The sequence below is a fragment of the Dendropsophus ebraccatus genome, chromosome 9, assembly GCF_027789765.1.
Source record: "Dendropsophus ebraccatus isolate aDenEbr1 chromosome 9, aDenEbr1.pat, whole genome shotgun sequence".
Lineage (NCBI taxonomy): Eukaryota > Metazoa > Chordata > Amphibia > Anura > Hylidae > Dendropsophus > Dendropsophus ebraccatus.
This window is the reverse complement of record NC_091462.1, coordinates 14,440,042-14,464,735: the sequence shown is the minus strand read 5'-3', so window position 1 is coordinate 14,464,735 and position 24,694 is coordinate 14,440,042. Positions and strand designations below refer to the sequence as shown.

At 43.2% G+C, this 24,694-nt stretch overlaps 1 protein-coding gene across 2 annotated transcripts; it reads left to right on the top strand.

The window, feature by feature from the left end:
- Nucleotides 1–1,866: 1,866 nt before the first annotated feature.
- On the top strand, nucleotides 1,867–24,072 carry LOC138800723 (lactase/phlorizin hydrolase-like). Of its 2 annotated transcripts, none has more exons than XM_069982648.1 (15): nucleotides 1,867–1,902; nucleotides 3,517–3,613; nucleotides 5,005–5,083; nucleotides 6,689–7,364; nucleotides 8,062–8,707; nucleotides 8,895–10,448; nucleotides 10,874–11,142; nucleotides 12,040–12,330; nucleotides 12,429–12,627; nucleotides 14,099–14,298; nucleotides 17,598–17,707; nucleotides 17,941–18,078; nucleotides 18,161–18,381; nucleotides 20,838–21,074; nucleotides 23,810–24,072. In XM_069982648.1, the coding sequence occupies exons 2-15, from the start codon at nucleotides 3,523–3,525 to the stop codon at nucleotides 24,031–24,033; spliced, it is 4,935 nt and encodes a 1,644-aa protein (XP_069838749.1). In that variant the 5' UTR covers nucleotides 1,867–1,902; nucleotides 3,517–3,522; the 3' UTR covers nucleotides 24,034–24,072. The 2 variants fall into 2 exon arrangements, with proteins under 2 accessions (XP_069838749.1, XP_069838748.1); XM_069982647.1 differs by having other exon boundaries at nucleotides 23,807–24,072.
- Nucleotides 24,073–24,694: the final 622 nt, after the last annotated feature.

Here is a 24,694-nt window from a genome sequence, read left to right as displayed (position 1 = left end):
ATACATACCTTACACCAGACCCTCTGTATACATACCTTACACCACACCCTCTGTATACATACCTTACACCAGACCCCCTGTATACATACCTTACACCAGACCCCCTGTATACATACCTTACACCACACCCCCTGTATACATAACTTACACCAGACCCCCTGTATACATACTGTACCTTACACCAGACCCCCTGTAAACATACCTTACACCAGACCCCCTGTATACATACCTTACACCAGACCCCCTGTATACATACCTTACACCACACACCCTGTATACATACCTTACACCAGACCCCCTGTATACATACTGTACCTTACACCAGACCCCCTGTATACATACCTTACACCAGACCCCCTGTATACATACCTTACCCCACACCCCCTGTATACATACCTTACACCAGACCCCCTGTATACATACCTTACACCAGACCCCCTGTATACATACCTTACACCAGACCCCCTGTATACATACTGTACCTTACACCATACCCTCTGTATACATACCTTACACCAGACCCTCTGTATACATACTGTACCTTACACCAGACCCTCTGTATACATACTGTACCTTACACCAGACCCCCTGTATACATACTGTACCTTACACCATACCCCCTGTATACATACCTTACACCAGACCCTCTGTATACATACTGTACCTTACACCAGACCCCCTGTATACATACTGTACCTTACACCATACCCCCTGTATACATACCTTACACCAGACCCTCTGTATACATACCTTACACCATACCCCCTGTATACATACCTTACACCAGACCCCCTGTATACATACCTTACACCAGACCCCCTGTATACATACTGTACCTTACACCATACCCCCTGTATACATACCTTACACAAGACCCCCTGTATACATACCTTACACCATACCCCCTGTATACATACTGTACCTTACACCAGACCCCCTGTATACATACTGTACCTTACACCATACCCCCTGTATACATACTGTACCTTACACCAGACCCCCTGTATACATACTGTACCTTACACCAGACCCCCTGTATACATACCTTACACCAGACCCTCTGTATACATACTGTACCTTACACCAGACCCCCTGTATACATACTGTACCTTACACCATACCCCCTGTATACATACCTTACACAAGACCCCCTGTATACATACCTTACACCATACCCCCTGTATACATACTGTACCTTACACTAGACCAGACCTTCTCTGTTTTCAGAGCCCAGAGCAGCCCTTCCTTGTAAACAGACCCCAGATCAGACCCTTTCACCATACAGACCCACAACCAGCCCCTCCTTCTACCTTAGACCACTGTATACAGATCCCAGCCCAGTTTATCCCTGTATACTGACTCCAGACCAGACCCTCCATGTATACATGTGTTAGACCAGATCCCACTGTATATAAATAAAACACATGTATTCTACTTATATAGTAATGATAATTTACAGTGCGGTTCTAGATCCTGAGTTCTTGTTTTGTCAGGTGGACGGATCTCCATTGCGCTGCCCCCGCCCCTCCTAGACGCTGGTTTTTCACTTCGAGGGAGTTTTCTGGTAAATACAATGATAGCACATGTAGCGGGGGTGGTGCGGATTTTGTATCTGGATCTGAAACTAAAGTAGAGGGGATACAATCTTAAAAATTCCCTTCCACACACTGTGGGAAATAGTTGCATTAAAATTGGCCTGAACAGGATTTCTGATGAATATTCACTTATCCACCTCCCGTTTGTGACTTCTTACCCTGCACCCCTATAAGCATTCAGACGTATATATGTATTCTTATGTAGGTTCTTCTACTTTTCTTTCAGAAATCTGTCGACTTCCTTGCCCTGAATATACATAATGACTGTCGGGATTCCCAGGAGCCGCAGGACTGGATAACAGACAAGGTCGGTAGGGAATGGAGTAAAATGGATCTCATTTACTACAACCAATCAGAGCTCAGCTTTAGTCCCCTAAACCACTCTGGAGACATTAAAGCCTCACAGTGATTGGTCACTATGGACAAAGAGGTCCAATGAGTTCTCCTTGGTAGTATGGAGCGGATCGGTCAAAATGTTTGGACAAATCCACTCAACAATAATATAGGTATATAAGATAACCAGTCTGGAATCTCAGCAGTGCAAATGTCCCTTAAAGGGGTATTCCCTTCTCCCCTGACATAGTTAAACTGCCTAAAAAGGAATAATCTGCAATTAAATATAGTTGAATCTCCAAGCTTAACTCTATTTGAGCTGGGACCTAAAGAGTCAATCACCTGTCTAGAAACCAAGTGTTTTTTTTTCCTGGGTTTACTTCCCCTGATGGAAAGGAAGTATTGTTATTTAATTTTTATTTTTTCTCATCATTGTATAAAAAAAACTGAATTTTAAAACTAATTTGGACCTGATTGGGAATTCTTTGCACTTTTAAAAATAATACAATAATGAGAAAAGAAAGAAAAAATAAATGACTATATTTCATTTCTATCAGGGGAATTAAACCCTGGGGGAAAAAAAACCTTGTTGATGTCTAGACAGGTGATTTACCCCTACACCACGGTTTAAACCATTACAGCCCTAACTGAATAGCCGCCTAGGGGAGTCCCTACACAGTTTGATGGCAGACGCAACTCAACACAAGAGAACATGATCCAGAATTATTATTTCATAAGGAACGCAAAGATTCACTAAAACAGATAGGTCAGGAGTAGTGACCTTTACTTACCATTACATTGACAAAACATTTACATTAGCGCAACCCCACACATACATGTGCATGAATTGGATAAACTGTCGCAGCGCACTTTCAGTAATGCCAGCAAGTGGCGGCAACCAGCAAAGGGCCTATCCGCGCTTGCCTTGCAGAGTTTGGTCATTGTAGGTGGATCAATTTCAGTATGAATGACAGGAGAATCCGGCCTTTGACAGCTCTCCCATCTCTGATCTTCTCTGTGTGTGGGAGGAGTTCCAAGCTAAGAAAGAACAGCACCAGCACAGTCATGTACAGTACCCTTGCCCTTGCCCCTTTTTTCTGTACCTAATGGTCGCCCTTGACCCCTGTTGCTGTACCTAACAGTCATCCCTGTTGCTGTACCTGATCCGCCCTATGCCCCATTATTGTAGCTAAAAACACCCGTTAGTGTACCCGATAGTCATCCACGTCTCCTGTTGCTGTAACTGATCTTTGTTCCTGTTGCTATACACAAAAATGCAAACTTTAAAATAAAAATTGAGACATTTTAGAGTTTTTCACAAAGAAATTTCAAAAAATATTAGCACGTACAAGGAGACAGGTCAGCTTTCAAAAATAGGGCTTCGTCCTTATCCCCAAAAGTAGATGTGGAGTCAAGGGGTTAACTTGTACATCTATAGGAAACTGGGGGAGAGCCCCTGGCTTAACCAGTTTCCTTACAGCCAGACATTAATTTTTCATATATTTCTTAATTTTTGCTTCTTTTATGGACATCATGGACAGTGACAATTAAGATGAATATCATGGATATTATTCGACTTGTTTTGCAGAAGAACATGGAGATTCTCGTCTTCACTTTATCCCTGACTGACTGCAATGTTTTACCAGAGGATGAAAAATATGTTTTCATGTTCCATGTATACTCGGGTGAGACAACGACCATTGTGTCAATGACTATTGGCTATAGAGAAGGATGATACAGTATAGGTTGGAGTCACATATAGTATTTCTGATCAAAACCAGGAATGGAATCAACATAATTATACTTGAAAGATTTGCACCTTTTTCTCTGTTTTAGACCAACTTCTAGTTTTGGCTTAAAAAATTGATCCAAATGCAAAGTGTGGACCAGCCCAGCCCTATAGGCCAATCATCATATGGTATCTTCATTTATGTTTAAGTTAACATTTTTATATATTTTTATGCACACTACTTATAAAATGGTATCCCTCATGGTATCCTCTACTTAAAGGGAGGACCTCAGGTCATTGAGGCTCTGGGGTTCAGAGCTACAAGCCTCTACACAACCACTTAGCTACTCTTATAGGTTTTCTATTGGATTCAGGTCTGGAGTGCAAATCAATCCATCTGAGGTCCCCCGGTCTCCAGCAGCCTCTGCATGTGAGGTCCCCTCAGTCTACAGCGGCCTCACTATGTGAGGTCCCCCAGTCTCCAGCAGCCACTCCATGTCAAATCCCCCAGTATCCAGCAGCCCCTTCATGTGAGGTCCCCTAGTCTACAGCAGCCGCTCCTTGTGAGATTGCCCAGTCTCCAGCAGCCCCTCCATGTGACATCCCCCAGTCTCCAGCAGCCTCTCCATGTGAGGTCCCCCAGTCTCCATCAGCTACTCAATGAGAGGTCCCGTGGTCTCCAGTGGCCTCTCCATGTGATGTCCCCCAGCCTCCATCAGCTGCTCCATGTGAGGTCCCCCAGTCTCCAGTGGCCTCTCCATGTGAGGTCCCCCAGTCTCCAGTGGCCTCTCCATGTGAGGTCCCCCAGTCTCCAGTGGCCTCTCCATGTGAGGTCCCCCAGTCTCCAGTGGCCTCTCCATGTGAGGTCCCCCAGTCTCCAGTGGCCTCTCCATGTAAGGTCCTCCAGTCTCCAGTGGCCTCTCCATGTGAGGTCCCCCAGTCTCCAGTGGCCTCTCCATGTAAGGTCCTCCAGTCTCCAGTGGCCTCTCCATGTGAGGTCCCCCAGTCTCCAGTGGCCTCTCCATGTAAGGTCCCACAGTCTCCAGTGGCCTCTCCATGTGAGGTCCCCCAGTCTCCAGTGGCCGCTCCATGTGAGGTCCCCAGTATCAGGCAGCTGTTTCATTAAGGTTTCCCAGTCCCCAGCAGCTGTTCCCTAATGATGCTGTTACCTGGATGAGCTGAAGGGAGCCTCGATGCCAATAGGTCGGTATTGTTCATGCAGACACAATGACTGCATTACTGATAAGTAGTATGGGCTTGTCACTGTTGCATTCACACAGGTTTTACTATTTAAAAATGTGATAAACAGAATTATGTTAGCAATTAAACTGTGTTGTATCATTACAGGAATCAGCGATTCCTTCCCCCGACTCGTGGGATACGACATAAGTTATTTGTTACCTACCCCACCTGCTGGGAATGTAAGGTGAGCCATAGCTATGGTAAAATCTGCCAGAAAGTGATTCCTTCTCCTCCTGCTCCTCATGCCGTAGAATAGGTGCATACCCTAACCCCGTGACCAAAAAACAATCACTGAACTCAACTCAATTCAACATTGCATCAATGGGGACCTTAAAGTGTCACTGTCGTGAATTTTTTTTTCAGAAATCAATAGTCCAGGCAATTTTAAGAAACTTTGTAATTGGGTTTATTATCCGAAAAATGCATTTTTATCATGAAAAAGCAGTTTGAAGCTCTCCCCCCTGTCTTCATTGTTCTCCTATGGAGAGAGCTAAAGAAAAGACTAAAACAGGACAACAAAGAGTTAATCTACAAATCCCTCACGGGATATCTCCTGTGACAGTCACCACTGACCTCTTTGAGCTCAGATTACAGCTGTCACCCAGCTCCGTGCCTGTAATCCTCTGTTATCTGCTTTCTGCTGCCGGCTAACTCCCTCCTTCCTCCTCCCCCCTCCCCTCTCCCTAGAACAGACAGGGGACGTCTCCTGCAACAAGTCACAATTTTCAGATTTTTTGGAGTGGATGAAAAAGAGGAAGGAGGGGGGGACCTGGCAAAAGGCTTTTTACATGCAGATAATGGCAGATTTGGCTAATAAACCCAATTACAAAGTTTCTTAAAATCGCCTGGACTATTGATTTCTGCAAAAAAAAAAATACGACAGTGACTCTTTAAGAAAACGACATAGAGGAGTAGACCAGATGGAAATTGACCATGCTTATCATTGACTCACTGAAGTCTATGGGGGTAACTACCCATTGCTTCAATATAGATAAACGAGCACATGCCCAGACACCTCTCCATTCATAGTCATGTTAGCTTTTGTGGTGTGCAGAAGGATCAGGAGCCTAAACAACCTTGTTAGTAATGACAAGTCCCAAGAGACTCAAGAACCATCAAATTGTAGATGATGCAAGAAACAAATAGTGGTCAAAGCAAAGTCCATAAGGAGCATATAAATATGCAAAAAAGGGGTCCGTGGCGCCTCAGTTACGAGTCTCAAAACACGGGAATAGCCAGATATCCCTCTCTCCAGAGAAGGAAGCCAAGGGGTGCCTCCTAGTGGGGAGAGCACCAAACCACCCTGATACCTAGTCCCTCAGGTCCTCACTCTGTTGCGAGCTTTGGGACCTAAATAGGGAAACACCAGGGTGGCCCCTGTAAGTCAAAGTCTAACTCTGTGGCGAGTATAACGACATAAGACAAGGGTTACCAAGGGTAGGCATCCACCCACAGACTGCAGTTTCGGGGTATTTGCCCCTCGTCAGTGTGGAGTAGGATTCTGGCTACTGGGGCAATGATAAATAGACCAAAAAAACACAACAATCACTGAACTCAGGGAGAACAGTGAAAAATTCCAATGGAGTACTCATTTACGAGTCTCCATTGATTGTCCCATACAAAATTTGAATATGCAAAAAAGGGGTCCGTGGAGCCTCAGTTACGAGTCTCAAAACACGGGAATAGCCAGATATCCCTCTCCATATCCATAAGAAGCATATATTCTTTAGTAAGTAAAGACCTTTGTTTTAATGTTCTATATACTAACCTTTTGTCCTATATCTTATAGATCTCAGAATCCTGTGGAGAAGACTTTATCATCCCGCTCGGCATTTACCACAGTCTGGGAGAAATTTTCCGGCGAGACACCAGCAGAGAGGGACGCCTTCTTGCAGGGCACATTCCCCAATGGTTTCCGTATGGGCTCCTCCTCTTCAGCCTTCAAAGTAGAAGGAGGCTGGGCCGAGGGGGATAAAGGACAATCTATATGGGATGTTTTTGGGCAAAATGGTAATGCTGATAACAATGCAACTGCCAATGTGGCCTGTGACACCTATCACAAGATTGATTATGACGTGTATCTCCTGAAGGGCCTCCAGTCTAAGGTCTATCACTTCTCCATCTCCTGGTCCAGAATATTCCCAACAGGACTGAAATCCAAAGTCAACGCAGCTGGTGTGAAGTATTACAACAGATTAATTGATAGGTTAATCAAAGAAAACATCACACCGATGGTGACGTTGTATCACTGGGATCTGCCCCAAGCTCTGCAGGAGTCCGGGGGCTGGCAGGATGAATCCACCATCCAGGCGTTTATGGAATATGCAGATTTCTGCTTTAGCACTTTCGGAGATAGAGTAAAACACTGGATAACATTCCATGAACCTTGGGTGGTGAGTTACGCTGGTTATGGCACCGGACAACATGCGCCCATGGTCAGTGATCCAGGAATTGCCTCCTTCAAGGTACAAGCAGGAAGCAAGATCTGAGTATTGCAAAAATTCTTTTAGAAAATACAAAATTAGTTAAAAAAGAATCTTTAGAAAGTATTTTTAATTATTTTCCTTGTTCCTATTTGTCCTATATTAGGCTATGTTCACACTACATAAGAGACTGGCCGCTCCGTGACCCGCCCGGGGTCTCTGGCCGGATCATCTCGGCCGGTACTTAAGTACTGGCCAGATGATCCTTCGGCCGCGGAGCTCTGATGCGGGCGTATCAGAGCTTCCCATAGTACACAGTGAAGCAAGCTGCCGGAGCCGTTCGCTTCACTGTGTGAACTGACAGGTCTTTCTGCGGCCAGAATTCACTGAATTCCGGCCGCAGAAAACTGACCTGTCAGTTATTTGCGGCGCCGCATAGATCCCGGCCGGAGCATATACGATGTGTGTACGCTCCGGCCAGGATCCGATTGAAAGTAAGGTTATGTTCCACCCCGCAAAACTACGGCCGTAGCTCTGCGGCGAGAACTAAGGCCGTAGTTTTACGTAGTGTGAACATAGCCTAATAGTGTATCAAGGTATATCATAGAGACATGTCAGAAGTTTGGATTAGTGGTGCTCCAGATGCTGAGACCCATCTAGCCCTTAGTCTTTATAAGCTGTTTTTACATGGAATGGATGAGCATTTCACTGATTTAGTCTTCTACATTGTACCTCATAGGTGACACACAACATTGTGAAAGCTCACGCTAAGGCCTGGCATGTATATAATGACAAGTACCGGGCCTCGCAACAAGGTCAGGTGGGAATCTCTCTGAATTCAGACTGGGCAGAACCACAAGACCCTACTAATCCAGATGATGTGAGTGCAGCCGAGCGATATCTCCAGTTCATGCTTGGGTGGTTTGCCCATCCAATTCTTGTCAATGGGGACTACCCAGAAGTTCTTAAGACACAAGTCAATCACATAAATACTCAGTGCTCCTCTACAGTGGCTCAGCTGCCCACATTTACTGAGGCGGAGAAGGCCGATATCAAAGGCACTGCAGATTTCCTTGGCATCTCCCACTATACTTCCCGAATGGTCAATGCCTCCGAAAGTGGTAGCTGTGTGGCTCATTATGATAACATTGGAGGATTCGCACCACACGTGGATCCTTCATGGCCGTCCACTTCTTCTCCATGGCTCTACGTGGTGCCATGGGGTCTCAGGAGGCTTCTGAACTTTGTCAAGGAAGAATACACAAAAGGACAGCTACCCATATATATAACCGGAAATGGTATGCCAACACCATACACCGGAGAGGTGTACAATGACAAGGATAGGGTGGAGTACCTGGCGGCTTACATCAATGAAGCTCTGAAAGGTAAACTTGTGGTGTTTTCAGGTTTATTCTACACAACTGTTGTTGGAAGGTATCCAGAGGGAAATAGATTATATACATATATTATTAATAATATATTATATTATTATTATATACATATTTTAGTATTTTTAATTCATGTTAGTTTTTGTGTGTTGTTCTCACTCCATAAATTCTAATTTTGTTACAGCTGTACATACTGACAATGTGACTGTACATGGCTATATAGTCCGCTCCCTCCTGGATGGCTTTGAGGGACCTCAAGGATACAGTCAAAGATTTGGTTTACATCATGTAGATTTTGAAAATGGAAACAGACCAAGAACCCCCAAGCAATCGGCTTATCTCATTTCCAGCATTGCTGAAAATAATGGCTTCCCAATCACGAAACTGGCCAAAAAAGTTTATCATGCACAATGGGCAGGTATGAGAAACACATCAGCTCTACCAGCATCAGAAGTCCCCTCAAAGGCTAAAGTGGTATGGGAGAGGTTCTCAGGACAATCGGCTTTTGAAAGGGACATGTACCATTATTCTACTGTTCCAAGTGATTTTAAGTGGGGAGTCTCGACCTCAGCGTTTCAGATTGAAGGAGGATGGAATGAAGATGGAAAAGGACCAAGTATATGGGACACTTTTACACATATCCCAGGAAATATTTTCGATAATGGCAACGCAGACATTGCCTGTGATAGTTACCACCAGCTAGATGCGGACTTGTACATGCTTAGGGGTCTAGGCGTCAACAGTTACCGTTTCTCCATCTCATGGTCTCGAATCTTCCCAACTGGACAGGGCACGGTCAATGCTAAGGGTGTGGAGTATTATAACAGGCTCATTGATGGTCTACTGGCAAACAACATCTCACCAATGGTCACCCTTTACCACTTTGACCTCCCTCAGGCTCTCCAGGACATCGGTGGCTGGGAGAGTGATATAGTCCTTGAGGCATTTCACAGCTATGCAGTCTATTGTTTTAAAACATTTGGAGATAGGGTCAAGTTCTGGATGACTTTTCACCAACCCCACACCATTGTTACTGCTGGTTATGGGACTGGTCTCTATCCACCTGGAGTGAAAGATGATCCTGGTTATGCTCCGTACAGAGTGGCTCACAATCTTATCAAAGTCCATGCCAGAGTCTATCATACCTACGATGAGCAACATCGAAAAAGTCAAGGAGGTGTCATTTCTCTGAGCCTCAACACTAACTGGGTGGAACCCAAAGACCACACAGAACCAAGGGACATAGAAGCTGCAGATCGCTACCTGCAATTCACCTTGGGATGGTTTGCACACCCAATCTTCAAAAATGGTGACTACCCAGAGGTAATGAAATGGCAGATGGCCAGCAAGAGTGAGCTACAAGGTCTCCAATCTTCCAGACTTCCAGCTTTTACTGATGAGGAGAAGGCCTACATTCAAGGGACAGCTGATGTTTTCTCCATAAACATCTACTCCACAAAAATAGTTCAACATAAAACTGCAATCCTTTCTTCCCCATCTTTCCAAAATGACATTGACATTACAGAAGAGGTTGATGCTAGCTGGCCGCACACGGCTGATGAGAACGTCAAAGCAGTAGCCTGGGGCCTCAGGAGGCTTCTTAACTGGGTGAAAGAAGAGTACGAAGATGCCCCTATATATATCACTGAGAATGGAGTTGCAATGGACAGGAGCACCGATTTTGATGACATTGCTCGAATTTCTTATCATAAGACATATATTGATGAAGCTCTTAAAGGTTAGTAGCAAAGTTCACCAAGCGAGGATATAATGTAGAGTGTCAAATGTCAAACAACAATGGTTCCGTCAAAAATTGACATTTGCTGTCCAAACAGCTGGGATAGGAGATATCTCAGATACTTCATTGTCTAAATCTTATGGTCAGTAGTAGCGGCATCATCTTCTAGACAGATTCCTTGTGCTGGACCCCTCCCCCCCAAACGCCCACTTCAGTGACATAATCAATGAGTTAGGTTAAGCTGTGATGTCAGCCATGGCCATGAAACGGCCTACTGACCTATTACACCCTGCTAGAGGCTATTATAATAATAAAGTGATAGATTTTTTGTTGAGTAGATGTGGAGAGACTTTCTTTGCTAGTTATACATAGGTAGATCCCAGTACGGGATGCAACTACAATGATTCTGTTTTCTTCCCTATAAGCTCTCAGTTTAGACGGTGTGAATCTGAGAGGCTACTCTATCAACTCTCTTATGGACAGCTTCGAGTGGATTCAAGGATACAGATTCCGGTTTGGTCTTCACCATGTGGATTTCAATCACCCTACACGTGCAAGGGCTGCAAAACGCACAGCTATTTACTATGCTGAAGTCATTGGTAATAATGGCATCCCCATGGAGAAGGATGAGGAATTTCTATATGGAGAGTTCCGGGATGGCTTTGCTTGGGGTGTAGCCTCCTCAGCTTTTCAGGTAAAGTAGGTAAAGGGAGCTATAGGAGACGTCTTAACTTTAGGCTGAATAGTTATCTAGATTTGGTAGGAAACCTCAGCGTTGCATCTGGCTGAAAATACCAAATTCCCACACGGTATATATATGTATACTAGGCTGGGTTCACAATGTGTTTTTGCAATCCGTTTTATGCAACAACAAAAAAAACGCATGCATTTGTGTGCATCCGTTTTAATCCGTTTTCCCATTGACGTCCATTATAAAGAAAAGAATGAAAAAAACGATCAAAACGCATCCTTTTTTAGCGTACACAGAAATGTGGTTGACCCCGTTTTTGTGTATGCTAAAAAAAGGATGCGTTTTGATCTGTTTTTTGATCCTTTTCTTAAAGTGCATCTGTTTTTTTTCATCAGTTTATTTGCATAAAACAGATTGCAAAATGCTGTGTGAACCGAGGCTTACTAAGTTGCCACATTGTGGTTCCTTGGTCTTGACGTACTCAACGTGTGACCAACACATTTATTCGCCAGCCAGAGCAATGATGTAATGCTCAAGCAAAAGCAAGCAAGGGTCCACAGTAACATCAGGGCATGAGTGGATGGGAATAAGATAGGTGAGTACTTGACATTTTATTACCTGCAGCTATATGCATCTCATACTTCACCCTGGAAGGATCTTCTGTTGTGCTCAGTGTTGCCATCTGTAGGGTAATTTATCAAGGCTTTTGGTGTAAAATTGTTTTAAAAAATTGTAAAATTCTTGTTTTACGCAGTTTACAGTGTTGCGCAAATTTTTTTTGTCTTTTTGGGTGAATGCATTGAAAAACTTTAGCAATTTTTTTTCCCATTCGAAATTGCTTCCGGCGAGAAAATGATATTAAAGAAAAAATTCAAAAGAAAATATTTTCTTTCTTTTTAGATTGAAGGGGCCTGGAGGGCGGATGGAAAAGGCCTCAGTATCTGGGATACGTTTTCTCATACAGCAGATAAGATTCATGATGGTAGTAACGGAGACGTGGCGTGCGGCAGCTACTACCGGGTTGACAAGGACATAGAACTTCTCAAGAATCTTGGAGTCTCAAATTACAGATTCTCAATCTCCTGGCCCAGAATTCTTCCTGATGGGACCACAAATCACATAAATGAAGCCGGACTAAGTTACTACTCTCGCCTGATCGATGGCATGATGGCTGCTGGTATTACACCACTGGTAATTCAACCCCCATACGTGATTCCAATTTGTTAACCAATCCACAATGTAGGTGACTATATCCATTGACAATACTCAACATGCTTTCGTCTATGCAGGTTACTATATACCATTGGGATCTTCCTCAAGCTTTGCAGAATGTCGGTGGTTGGGAGAACGAGACCATAATAGACAGGTTTAAGGACTATGCTGAAGTTCTATTCCAAAGACTGGGTGACAAAGTGAAATTCTGGATCACTCTGAATGAGCCGTATATCATTGCCAATGTGGGCTATGGAGAAGGAGGCCTTGCACCAGGTAATCACTATACATTATAGTTATTTAAAAAAAAAAAAACTCCAGTGAGAACTGATACCCTTCTCATACCAGACTTTAGGAGGTGTCTACTGGTTTAATGGGATATGTATGTGTTCCATACAATGCCACCAATATGCTTTTATTATGTATAGTGAAGAGCAATGCACAATAACACATAATAGCCCGGCAGACATCATCAAAAGGGATGAGTACATGGTATATTTGTTATAAAGACATAGGTGATCATCAAAGTGGACCCTGAAGTATACCAGATTTCACACTGGGTTGCACACAATAGGCAGGCGTTTTCTGTTTTCTGCACACTACTTTTAAGCTTTGCTGTGTAGACTGGAGCCAAGTCTGCAGAGTCATCTCATTATCATTAGAGAGTGAAAGAAATAATAAAAGATGACATCTTTATTGTAGTGCTTTAGGCCTAGGCAGGGGAAGATAGTAACATTGTACATGCAGGTAAGATTCTTTATGCAGCAACTCTACCTCCCCCTGGTCTCTTAGAGTTTCATAATGGACTGTAGGCACTTTTTTTGACCAATGGACCCTATTGTAATTGCCATAAAGCACAAACATAGGGGTGTCCAACAAATGCAGGCACAGTACAGTCTGGAGGCAAAGCCGTATGACTAGCCAGGTGAGGAGATGGTCACAGCCAGGTTTCAGAGAGTGCGGCCATAAGGAAACAGATGAAGAACTGCGGTGCTGTTATGACGTCTTTACTGGTCATCTCCAGCCAGGAGAGACAGGCAACTAAAATAGTCCCAGCAGCACAGGTTGTGAGATCAGCTTCCAACCACCCAGATGACACTGTAGTCACCAATTGGCCGCACCTGTCTAGCATCATCTTAAGGTCATGTTCACCAGTTCTGGTTCTTGCAACTTTCCACCTTTTTCCCTCTTTGCGGGAGGCGGCTCGCAAACACTCAGATGCACAAACTGAAAATGGTTTCCAGAGAACTCAACAAGTGGTGCCTGTATGGCCAACTACTCTCCCCGATACTACTGCATGATGGAAACGTTCATTGTCAGAGTGGGAGTCTAGTCTAGTAGAATTAGTGGTAGAGTGAGGAAGGCTGAGGTGGACGTAACTACCTCCTTCTATTAGTTAGGCCTCAGTGTTCTCCCGCAAGAAAGTATCCTGGAGCATCACTTCCTAGTCCAATCTTAGGCATCACCAAGGAGGAGAGACCAACACAGAAACCAGGCTGTAGGGAGAAGTTGTACAGGAGCCCCGTAGCACATATAGGACCTTCTAGGGCTTCCGGCCAAGTCTAGAGATGTTGTGGCCTTCACATCACACTATTGCACCCCACAGGTTGCCCATTCTCATCCTGTTGCCTGGGTAGTAGTCTCCTATATAACAGCCTATGTTTATATATATTTTCTGTGACCCATTGGGTTTTAAATTCTTTTCCCACAATCCTTTGTAGTTGTTGAAAATTGTTGTTCCTCTTAGGAGTCGTATCCCCAGGGATTGGTGTGTATGTGGTGGGACATAACCTGATTAAAGCCCATGCAGAGGTATGGCACCTGTATAATGATAAGTACAGAGCCTCTCAGGGCGGTCTGATCTCCATCACCCTCAACTGTGACTGGGGCGAACCTATTAATCCTTATAAACAAGAGGATGTGGAGGCGACATGGAGGTATTTGATGGTATGTAACATCTGTGGGGTGGGGGGGGTCAGGGATATAACTGCATTAAAGGGAACCAGTTACACTGGTTACATGTACCATGTTATAGAACAGATATAGTTTTGAGGGAAAAGACCAACTTATATCATTCAATCCTTTGCACATTCTGGGCTTAGGAGTCTAGTGGGTGGTCTTACTCACTGACAGTTATAGTTGTATGCACACGCATACAGGGGAGGTATTGACAGCTTTTCAGATGACAGTGTACAGTACATGTAAAGATAAACAGTCAGTGAGTAGGACCACCCACTGGACTCCTTAGCCAAGAATAAACAAGGATTGAGTGATAACAAGTTATAACAAGTCTTTTATATTATAGTGGTCTTTTTATAATGAGTCTTTTACTATTATAGTAGTTATATTCTTGTGTATAGGAGCATTATTATAGTAGTAATATTCCTGTATATATGGGGCAGTATTATAGTAGTTATATCCCTGTATATAGGAGCAGTATTATAGTAGTTATATTCTTGTATATAGGGGCAGTATTATAGTAGTTATACTCCTGTATATAGGAGCAGTATTATAGTAGTTATATTCTTGTATATAGGAGCAGTATTATAGTAGTTATATTCTTGTATATAGGGGCAGTATTATGGTAGTTATATTCTTGTATAGAGGAGCAGTATTATAGTAGTTATATCCCTGTATATAGGAGCAGTATTATAGTAGTTATATTCCTGTATATAGGAGCAGTATTATAGTAGTTATGGTTCAGAGAAGAAAAAGAGTGCTGTACCTCACACCTATGGCTGATACTAGTACCTCTCGGCTGCATAAAAAACATCAGAATTCTGTATGTTAATTGATCAAGCCACACTGCCCCATGTACCGCGTGCAGGTATCTGATACAAATGGGTCCCTACACTAAGTCCACACTGTGCCGGTCAGCGACCACCACCCCCGCAGGCGTGCACAGTCAGGGAAGGGAGGCCATGGAACGGCCCTGCAACCCCCATGCCACAGGACCAGACCCAAAAATGCCACACCAAAACCCAGCCAGCACCACCGGCGGAGGAAGCTGCCCCCAAACAGCACAAGTCCGGATAAGGTATTGCACTCACCATAGCTATCACAGATAGAATGGGACAGACAGGAGGGATTAAAACCATGAGCACTCAGGTGTCTCCTGCTAATTGCGGTCATGTGGGTCTTACAGGAGGAGTGCAAAACACGGAGAAAAGAGAGAAACAAAATACGGTTCAGGGACTTGTGCTGTTTGGGGGCAGCTTCCTCCGCCGGTGGTGCTGGCTGGGTTTTGGTGTGGCATTTTTGGGTCTGGTCCTGTGGCATGGGGGTTGCAGGGCCGTTCCATGGCCTCCCTTCCCTGACTGTGCACGCCTGCGGGGGTGGTGGTCCCTGACCGACACAGTGTGGACTTAGTGTAGGGACCCATGTGCATCAGATACCTGCACGCGGTACATGGGGCAGTGTGGCTTGATCAATTCACATACAGAATTCTGATGTTTTTTATGCAGCCGAGAGGTACTAGTATCAGCCATAGGTGTGAGGTGCAGCACTCTTTTTCTTCCCTGAACCGTATTTTGTTTCTCTCTTTTGTCCGTGTTTTGCACTCCTCCTGGTGAGACCCACATGACCGCAATTAGCAGGAGACACCTGAGTGCTCATGGTTTTAATCCCTCCTGTCTATCACATTCTGTCTTTGATAGCTATGGTGAGTGCAATACCTTATCCAGACTTGTGCTGTTTGGGGGCAGCTTCCTCCGCCGGTGGTGCTGGCTGGGTTTTGGTGTGGCATTTTTGGGTCTGGTCCTGTGGCATGGGGGTTGCAGGGCCGTTCCATGGCCTCCCTTCCCTGACTGTGCACGCCTGCGGGGGTGGTGGTCCCTGACCGGCACAGTGTGGACTTAGTGTAGGGACCCATGTGTATCAGATACCTGCACGCGGTACATGGGGCAGTGTGGCTTGATCAATTCACATACAGAATTCTGATGTTTTTTATGCAGCCGAGAGGTACTAGTATCAGCCATAGGTGTGAGGTGCAGCACTCTTTTTCTTCCCTGAACCGTATTTTGTTTCTCTCTTTTCTCCGTGTTTTGCACTCCTCCTGGTGAGACCCACATGACCGCAATTAGCAGGAGACACCTGAGTGCTCATGGTTTTAATCCCTCCTGTCTGTCACATTCTGTCTTTGATAGCTATGGTGAGTGCAATACCTTATCCAGACTTGTGCTGTTTGGGGGCAGGTTCCTCCGCCGGTGGTGCTGGCTGGGTTTTGGTGTGGCAATTTTGGGTCTGGTCCTGTGGCATGGGGGTTGCAGGGCCGTTCCATGGCCTCCCTTCCCTGACTGTGCACGCCTGCGGGGGTGGTGGTCCCTGACCGGCACAGTGTGGACTTAGTGTAGGGACCCATGTGTATGAGATACCGGCACGAGGTACATGGGGCAGTATGGCTTGATCAATTCAAATACAGAATTTTGATGTTTTTTATGCAGCCGAGAGGTACTAGTATCAGCCATAGGTGTGAGGTGCAGCACTCTTTTTCTTCCCTGAACCGTATTATAGTAGTTATATTCTTGTATATAGGAGCAGTATTATAGTAGTTATATTCATGTATATAGGAGCAGTATTATAGTAGTTATATTCCTGTATATAGGAGGCAGTATTATAGTAGTTATATTCTTGTATATAGGAGGCAGTATTATAGTAGTTATATTCTTGTATATAGGAGGCAGTATTATAGTAGTTATATTCTTGTATATAGGAGCAGTATTATAGTAGTTATATTCTTGTATATAGGAGCAGTATTATAGTAGTTATATTCTTGTATATAGGAGCAGTATTATAGTAGTTATATTCTTGTATATAGGAGCAGTATTATAGTAGTTATATTCTTGTATATAGGAGCAGTATTATAGTAGTTATATACTTGTATATAGGAGCAGTATTATAGTAGTTATTTTCTTGTATATAGGAGCAGTATTATAGTAGTTATATTCTTGTATATAGGAGCAATATTATAGTAGTTATATTCTTGTATATAGGAGCAGTATTATAGTTATCTTTTTGTATCATATCACATATATAAGAAGCCCATTGGAAATTGCCCAATGGATTTGCTATGTATAAGTTTCTGTACTTTTGTTTTACTTTTTATTTGTTGAAAACAAGTCTTATAAATTGTAGAACACTTGGCCTGCATAAATACATATTCATGTATATTCCATGCATATTCCTAGTCACACACAATAGTCTCTTTGTACTAATCACACAATAGTCTCTTTTATTTTCACCGACAGTTTTTCACCGGCTGGTTTGCATATCCGATTTTTAAAACTGGGGACTATCCAGAAATTATGAAGTCTAGAGTCCGAGAGAGGAGCCTGGCTGGAGGTCTGAACCAGAGCCGGTGAGTATAATGACAATGACGGGAGGTCAGCTTTAACCTTGTAACCGCTTCTTTAAATAAAATCTTATTATGATGGATGGAGTAGCATTACAATTGATTTGGGCATGAAGAAATAGTAAATGTAAGGAATGTTTTTTGGTCTGGAGGTGGTACGGGCTTAGATACACATCTATGATCCCCACCAAGGCTGAATTATTTTCCTCTTATTGTAATTTCCATATTTTTATCCCCAGGCTCCCAGAATTTACTGAAGCTGAGAAGCGAAGAATTAAAGGGACGTACGACTTCTTTGGCCTCAACCACTACACTACAGTTCTGATTGGAGAAGTATTGGGCTATGATATAGACTACCAGGCTTATGAAGGGGACAGGTGATGGCTGACAGAGAGAAGATGATTTGGTTCTAACAAAAAACAAAGATTTTATGGATTTTTTTTTTCTATATGATTACAGGGGGGTTTATTTATTGAGAGATCGGAGCTGGCTTGGATCTGGAAGCATTTGGCTGAAAGTGACACCATTTGGCCTAAGAAGGTTATTACGCTGGATAAAAGAAGATTTGAACAACCCCGCTATATATATCACAGAAAATGGCATATCTGAGGTCGGGACAAACCTGAATGATGAATGGAGAATACATTATTATAAGCATTATATAAACGAGGCGCTAAAAGGTACAGAATTATATAGAACGCTAGCAAAATGGATCTGCGAATTATGTCAGTCACCCAAATCCAATCCTCACTTATACATAAATTACACACAGGAGCAATATATATATTCTTGTATTGTGAAAAGGAATTTTAGCACCAGATCAGCAGATAATAGCAAAGAATCCTTCTTTATTGGAAAATCTTCACATAATAGGAACAGTATATACTGTATATACTGTTCCTGTTATGTGAAGATTTTCCAATAAAGAAGAATTATCTTGCTATTTTCTGCTGATCTGGTGCTAAATTTCCTTTTCACAATTTGTTACCCTGGCTCTCGTTTTTTGCCGTGCACCAACTGCGGGGATATAGCGGGTGAGCTGGCCACAATCAGACTATTATATATTCTTGTATATCCTATATACAAGAATATAACAACTGTAATACTGCCCCCTATATACAGGAATATAACTACTATAATACTGCCCCTATATACAAGAATATAACTACTATAATACTGCTCCTATATACAAGAATATAACTGCTATAATACTGCCTCCTATATAAAGGAATATAACTACTATAATACTGCTCCTATATACAAGAATATAACTACTATAATGCAATAAAACGTAGAAAAAAGACTGGGGCACTCACCCAATGCTGCAAGCTGAGTAAATTTATCTCAATGCGACATCAATCCAAAGGTGAGGGAGGACAGATGGATAGCGGGCGCTCACACCCCTCACAAGAATATAACTACTATAATACTTCTCCTATATACAAGAATATAACTACTATAATACTGCTCCTATATACAGGGATATACCTACTATAATACTACTCCTATATACAAGACTATAACTACTATAATACTGCTCCTATATACAGGAATATAACTACTATAATACCGCTCTTATATACAAGAATATAACTACTATAATACTGCTCCTATATACAGGAATATAACTACTATAATACTGCTCCTATATACAGGAATATAACTACTATAATACTGCTCCTATATACAAGAATATAACTACTATAATACTGCTCCTATATACAGGAATATAACTACTATAATGCGGTTCAGGGAAGAAACAGAGTGCTGCACCTCACACCTATGGCTGATACTAGTGCCGCTAGCACTCCTTTATAAGACCCACATGACCAAAATTAGCAGGATATGCCTGTGCTCACATGTCTGGACCCTATGTTTTCCCCATTCTGTGAGAGCAGCAATGGTAAGTGTAATACCATATCCATACTTGTGTCGTTTGGGGGCAGCCTTCCCCGCCGGTGGTGCTGGTCCTGTGACATTGGGGTTGCAGGGCCGTTCCATGGCCTCCCTTCCCTGCACGTGCACGCTTTGCGGGGTTGGCGGTCGCTGACCGACACGGTGTGGAGTTAGCGTAGGGACCCGTGTGGACCAGAGGACCTGCGCGGTGGTACACGGGGCAATATGGCTCGATCAATTCATATACAGACACTCTGGTGTTGATTTTTAATATAAGCCTAGCGGCATTAGTATCAGCCATAGATGGGATGTGCAGCCGTTCCATTCTCTCCAGTTCGTGTCATAACTACTATAATACTGCCCCTATATACAGGAATATAACTACTATAATACTGCCCCTATATACAGGAATATAACTACTATAATACTGCTCCTATATACAAGAATATAACTGCTATAATACTGCTCTTATATACAAGAATATAATTACTATAATACTGCTCCTATATACAAGAATATAACTACTATAATACTGCTCCTATATACAAGAATATAACTACTATAATACTGCCCCTATATACAGGAATATAACTACTATAATACTGCTCCTATATACAAGAATATAACTGCTATAATACTGCTCTTATATACAAGAATATAATTACTATAATACTGCTCCTATATACAAGAATATAACTACTATAATACTTCTCCTATATACAGGAATATAACTACTATAATACTGCTCCTATATACAAGAATATAACTACTATAATACTGCTCCTATATACAAGAATATAACTACTATAACACTGCCCCCTATATACAGGGATATAACTACTATAATACTGCTCCTATATACAGGAATATAACTACTATAATACTGTTCCTATATACAGGAATATAACTACTATAATACTGCTCCTATATACAAGAATATAACTACTATAATACTGCCCCTATATACAGGGATATACCTACTATAATACTGCCCCCTATATACAAGAATATGACTACTATATTACGGCTCCTATATACAGGAATATAACTACTATAATACTGCTCCTATATACAAGAATATAACTACTATAATACTGCCCCTATATACAGGGATATACCTACTATAATACTGCCCCCTATATACAAGAATATGACTACTATATTACGGCTCCTATATAGAAGTAATTACTATAATGTTGCTTAGTATTATACTTCTATCTCTTACATTTCTGTTCCTCAGCTGTAAAGTACGATGATGTTGATCTCCGTGGATACTCGGCCTGGAGTCTGATGGATAACTTTGAGTGGGCATCAGGTTACGCTGAACGCTTTGGTTTATATTATGTGAATTTTTCGGACCCAAATCTGCCTCGCCTCCCTAAAGCGTCTGTGAAATACTACAGATCTCTGGTTCGGTGCAATGGCTTCCCTGATCCAGATAACGGGTCTCATCCTTGTCTAGCTCCGGAACCTGAAGGTTAGTGCAGAAGATTCTATAGAGGAGCCCATATGAGGGGTACAAGCTGGTAATAATGCTCAGCTGTCCTTTACTAAAGTGATCTGTTTAGTTTTTCATCAGCTTTCTAGACTTATTACCAGGCGGTGGTTTGTTAAATCAGAGTTTGGGGGGGGCTCATGGGTAAAATAATTGTTTGCATTCCACATTGGCAGTGTATACAGGGTTGGAAAAAAGAGCTTGACCTATCAATAAAGTTTTTATCTATAATTTTTTTTAAAAAAGTGTTTCTGCGCCTAGAGATTGCTGTTACATATTAGTCACAGCGCCCCCTGCTGTTCTTTACTTTCCCTCTTAGAATATCCATCTCATGTATCCAGTGCTAGTGGTCACACATGCTCAGTAGCTATGTCAGATCCCCGCGTCCTTTTTCACACGGATAGATTGATTCCTGCTACAATAAGAATTGGCGCAATAAAAGCAGCTTCTTCTTTTTTCCCAGGACTTAACATATATATCAAGTTGACTAGGGGAAAAAAAAAAGACTACAGGGGGCTCCATTATGTTTTGCTTATCTAACAGAGTAATATAAGATCCCAGCACATCCCGTTTGAGGGGCCAGACCCCATGTGTTGTATGCCGCCCCAAATAGATGTGTGTGTACTCCTCATTAACCCCTTCACGTCAGCAATACATAGATATACGTTCGTGCTGCACATGCCAAGTGGAGGGGTTTAATGTGTGCTGGACCGCTGCAGTGAGAACGGTCCCGCACACATCAGTGTGTCCAAGGCCGGCGGTAATAAGAGGCAGCTGCGATCCCGCAGCTGCCTCTTATTAACCCCTTAAATGCTACGGTCTATAGTGATCGCGGTGTTTAAGGTACTCAGTGACAGAACAAGCATCTGTTACTGAGTAATCGGGTCCCCCGCAGCTATATCCCGATCTCATGTACCGATGGGCGGGGGTAAGCCTCTTACCTCCTGTCAGTTCGGCGATCTGTGCATAGAGTCTGCTCTCAGGCAGGCTCTATACATAGATCGCCGATAACACTGATCTGTGCTATGCTATGACATAGCATAGATTAAATCATGCATGTTTTACTGTGAAAAAAAGAGTAAAAAAAAAAAGGGTAGTAAAAAAAGTTTTAAAAATTATAAAAAAAAAACCTTATACCCCCGTCCCCAATAAAAGTTTAATATACCCCCTTGCCCATTATATAAAAAAAAAAAAAAAAAAATTTAAATAAACATATTATATATCGTAGCGTGCAGAATTGGCTGATCTATTAGGATATTACATTATTGTTCCCGCACGGTGGACAGCTTAAACAAAAACAAAAGAAAACACAGCAGAATTGCTGATTTTTTTTTTAATTATATATCAGAAAAAAATTGATAAAAAGTGATCAAAAATTTTCTGTTACACCAATATGATATTAATAAAAACTAGAGATCATGGCGCAAAAAATGACCCCAACCAGCCCTGTAGGTGGAAAAATAAAAGCGCTATGGCTCTTTTGACTGGGCCTGCAGCTCTATGCAAGGGAGTGTGATGACATCATAGTATAACTCAGGGATAGTCAACCTTCGGCTTTGGCTGTCCGAGCATGATGGGAATTGTAGTTTTGCAACAGCTGGAGGGCCAAAGGTTCCCAATCCCTGGTATATCTCCACCCAGCATAAAGAGATGGGCCTGGTAGGCTGCAGGCTAATGTACTACATACCTTACCTCATCTGTGTACAGGTAAAGAATTTCATGCTGCCTTATATTCCTTCAGAGCTGCATTCAAATGTCTGCTTAGTTCCAGTTCCTAGAGAAGCAGTGCATTGTGGGAGCTTAGATGACAGTTACACAGAGCTTAGCTGTTAGGTCACATGACTCACAGGGGGTGGAGTTAAACGGCTAAATTTCTCAACAGCTTATGTAGTTTTAGGGTAGCTTCACACGGGCGGGCTCGCAGCGAGACTCTCGCTGCGAGCCCGGCAGGTCCTGTCAGTTTCCATAAACTACATACTTGCTGCGGACCGCAGCGAGTATGTAATTGTACCGCGCTTAACCCCTTCTACTCCCGCCGGCTCCCCCGCTGTAAGCAGCATACATTACCTGTCCTTGCTGCACGGGTCCGGCGTCCTGCTCTCCCGCCCGGCCAATCAGTGGCTGCGGCTGGGCAACACACTAATTGGCCGGACGGGAGAGCAGGATGCCGGACCCGAGCAGCAAGGACAGGTAATGTATGCTGCTTACAGCGGGGGAGCCGGCGGGAGTAGAAGGAGTTAAGCGCGGAACAATTACATACTCGCTGCGGTCCGCAGCAAGTATGTAGTTTATGGGAACTGCCAGGACCTGCCGGGCTCGCAGCGAGAATCTCGCTGCGAGCCCGCCCGTGTGAAGCTACCCTTAAAGGAGTTGTTCATGAAACATATTTTCATAAGTGCCAGAGATTTGTAATTTACTTCTATTAAAAAAGTCTTCCAGTTCTTATCAGCTGCTGTATGTCCTGCAGGAAGTGGTGTATTCTTTCCACCCTTATAGAGTGCTCTCTGCTGCCACCTCTGTCCATGTCAGGAACTGTCCAGAGCAGCAGCAAATCCCCATAGAAAACCTCTCCTGCTCTCCAGACAGGAAGGAATACAACACTTCCTGCAGAACATACAGCAGCTGATAAGTGGGTCAGTCTGAACCCCGGTCATAGTAATAGGATCTCCATTCTTCTTCATCTTGGTATTTACCCAGAGTTCCTTTCCTTCCAGCAGTCACAACATCCAGGCCCACAGCCGCCACCACCACGGGTGCACCCCCAGAAGTGCAGGAACCGCCAGTCGTAGACTTTCTTGGCCTGAAAGTCTCCACCTCGGATGCAATGACCGCCTTATATGTGGAATTTGCGCTCCTACTTGCCGCCGTTTTGATTGTCATATTGTTTGTCATTCTTAATGTTAAACTGCGGAAAAAAGTAAAAGTAGCAGATAAATTTTAGTTGTGAGCGTAGAATCATGTAAAATATGGATGTAAATGAGTGGGGTGTAATAAACTATATAAAAAAAGATGTTCTCTCTTTATATGTGTGTGCGTGATAGAGGTCAGACCTGAGCGGTACTAAGTCATGTGACATTGGCTATAAGAAGAGATACCTGAGGCACAAGGGTCATTTTACTGATTCTCTATACCAGTGATTTTCAACCTTTTTTGAGCCGCGGCACACTGTTTATACTTAAAAAATCCCGGGGCACACCACCAACCAAAATGGCACAAAATGACACTAAAACAGTACATATTATACATATAGTTCATAATATAGATTCTAAATGTATTTATACTCACTCAGTGTGAAACCTGGGCCTGTTTTCTTCTCCCCCCCTGTGCTTCTCTCCTGTGCTTCTGTCCACCATACTTCTCCCCCCTTCTTCTCTCCTGTGCTTCTCTCCACCATACTTCTCCCCCCTACTTCTCTCCTGTGCTTCTCTCCACCATACTTCTCCCTCCTGCTTCTCTCCTGTGCTTCTCTCCCCCCTGCTTCTCTCCTGTGCTTCTCTCCACCATACTACTCCCCCCTGCTTCTCTCCCCCATGCTTCTCTCCTGTGCTTCTCTCTCCCCTGCTTCTCTCCACCATACTTCTCCCCTTCTTCTCTCCTGTGCT

Excerpts from the sequence above, each read along its gene's own strand:
- LOC138800723 (XM_069982647.1), top strand. The coding sequence starts at position 3,523 with ATGGAGATTCTCGTCTTCACTTTATCCCTGACTGACTGCAATGTTTTA. Across the intron at positions 11,143-12,039 it reads TAGCCTCCTCAGCTTTTCAG|ATTGAAGGGGCCTGGAGGGC; the intron begins GTAAAGTAGGTA and ends CTTTCTTTTTAG. Across the intron at positions 18,079-18,160 it reads CAGGCTTATGAAGGGGACAG|GGGGGTTTATTTATTGAGAG; the intron begins GTGATGGCTGAC and ends ATATGATTACAG.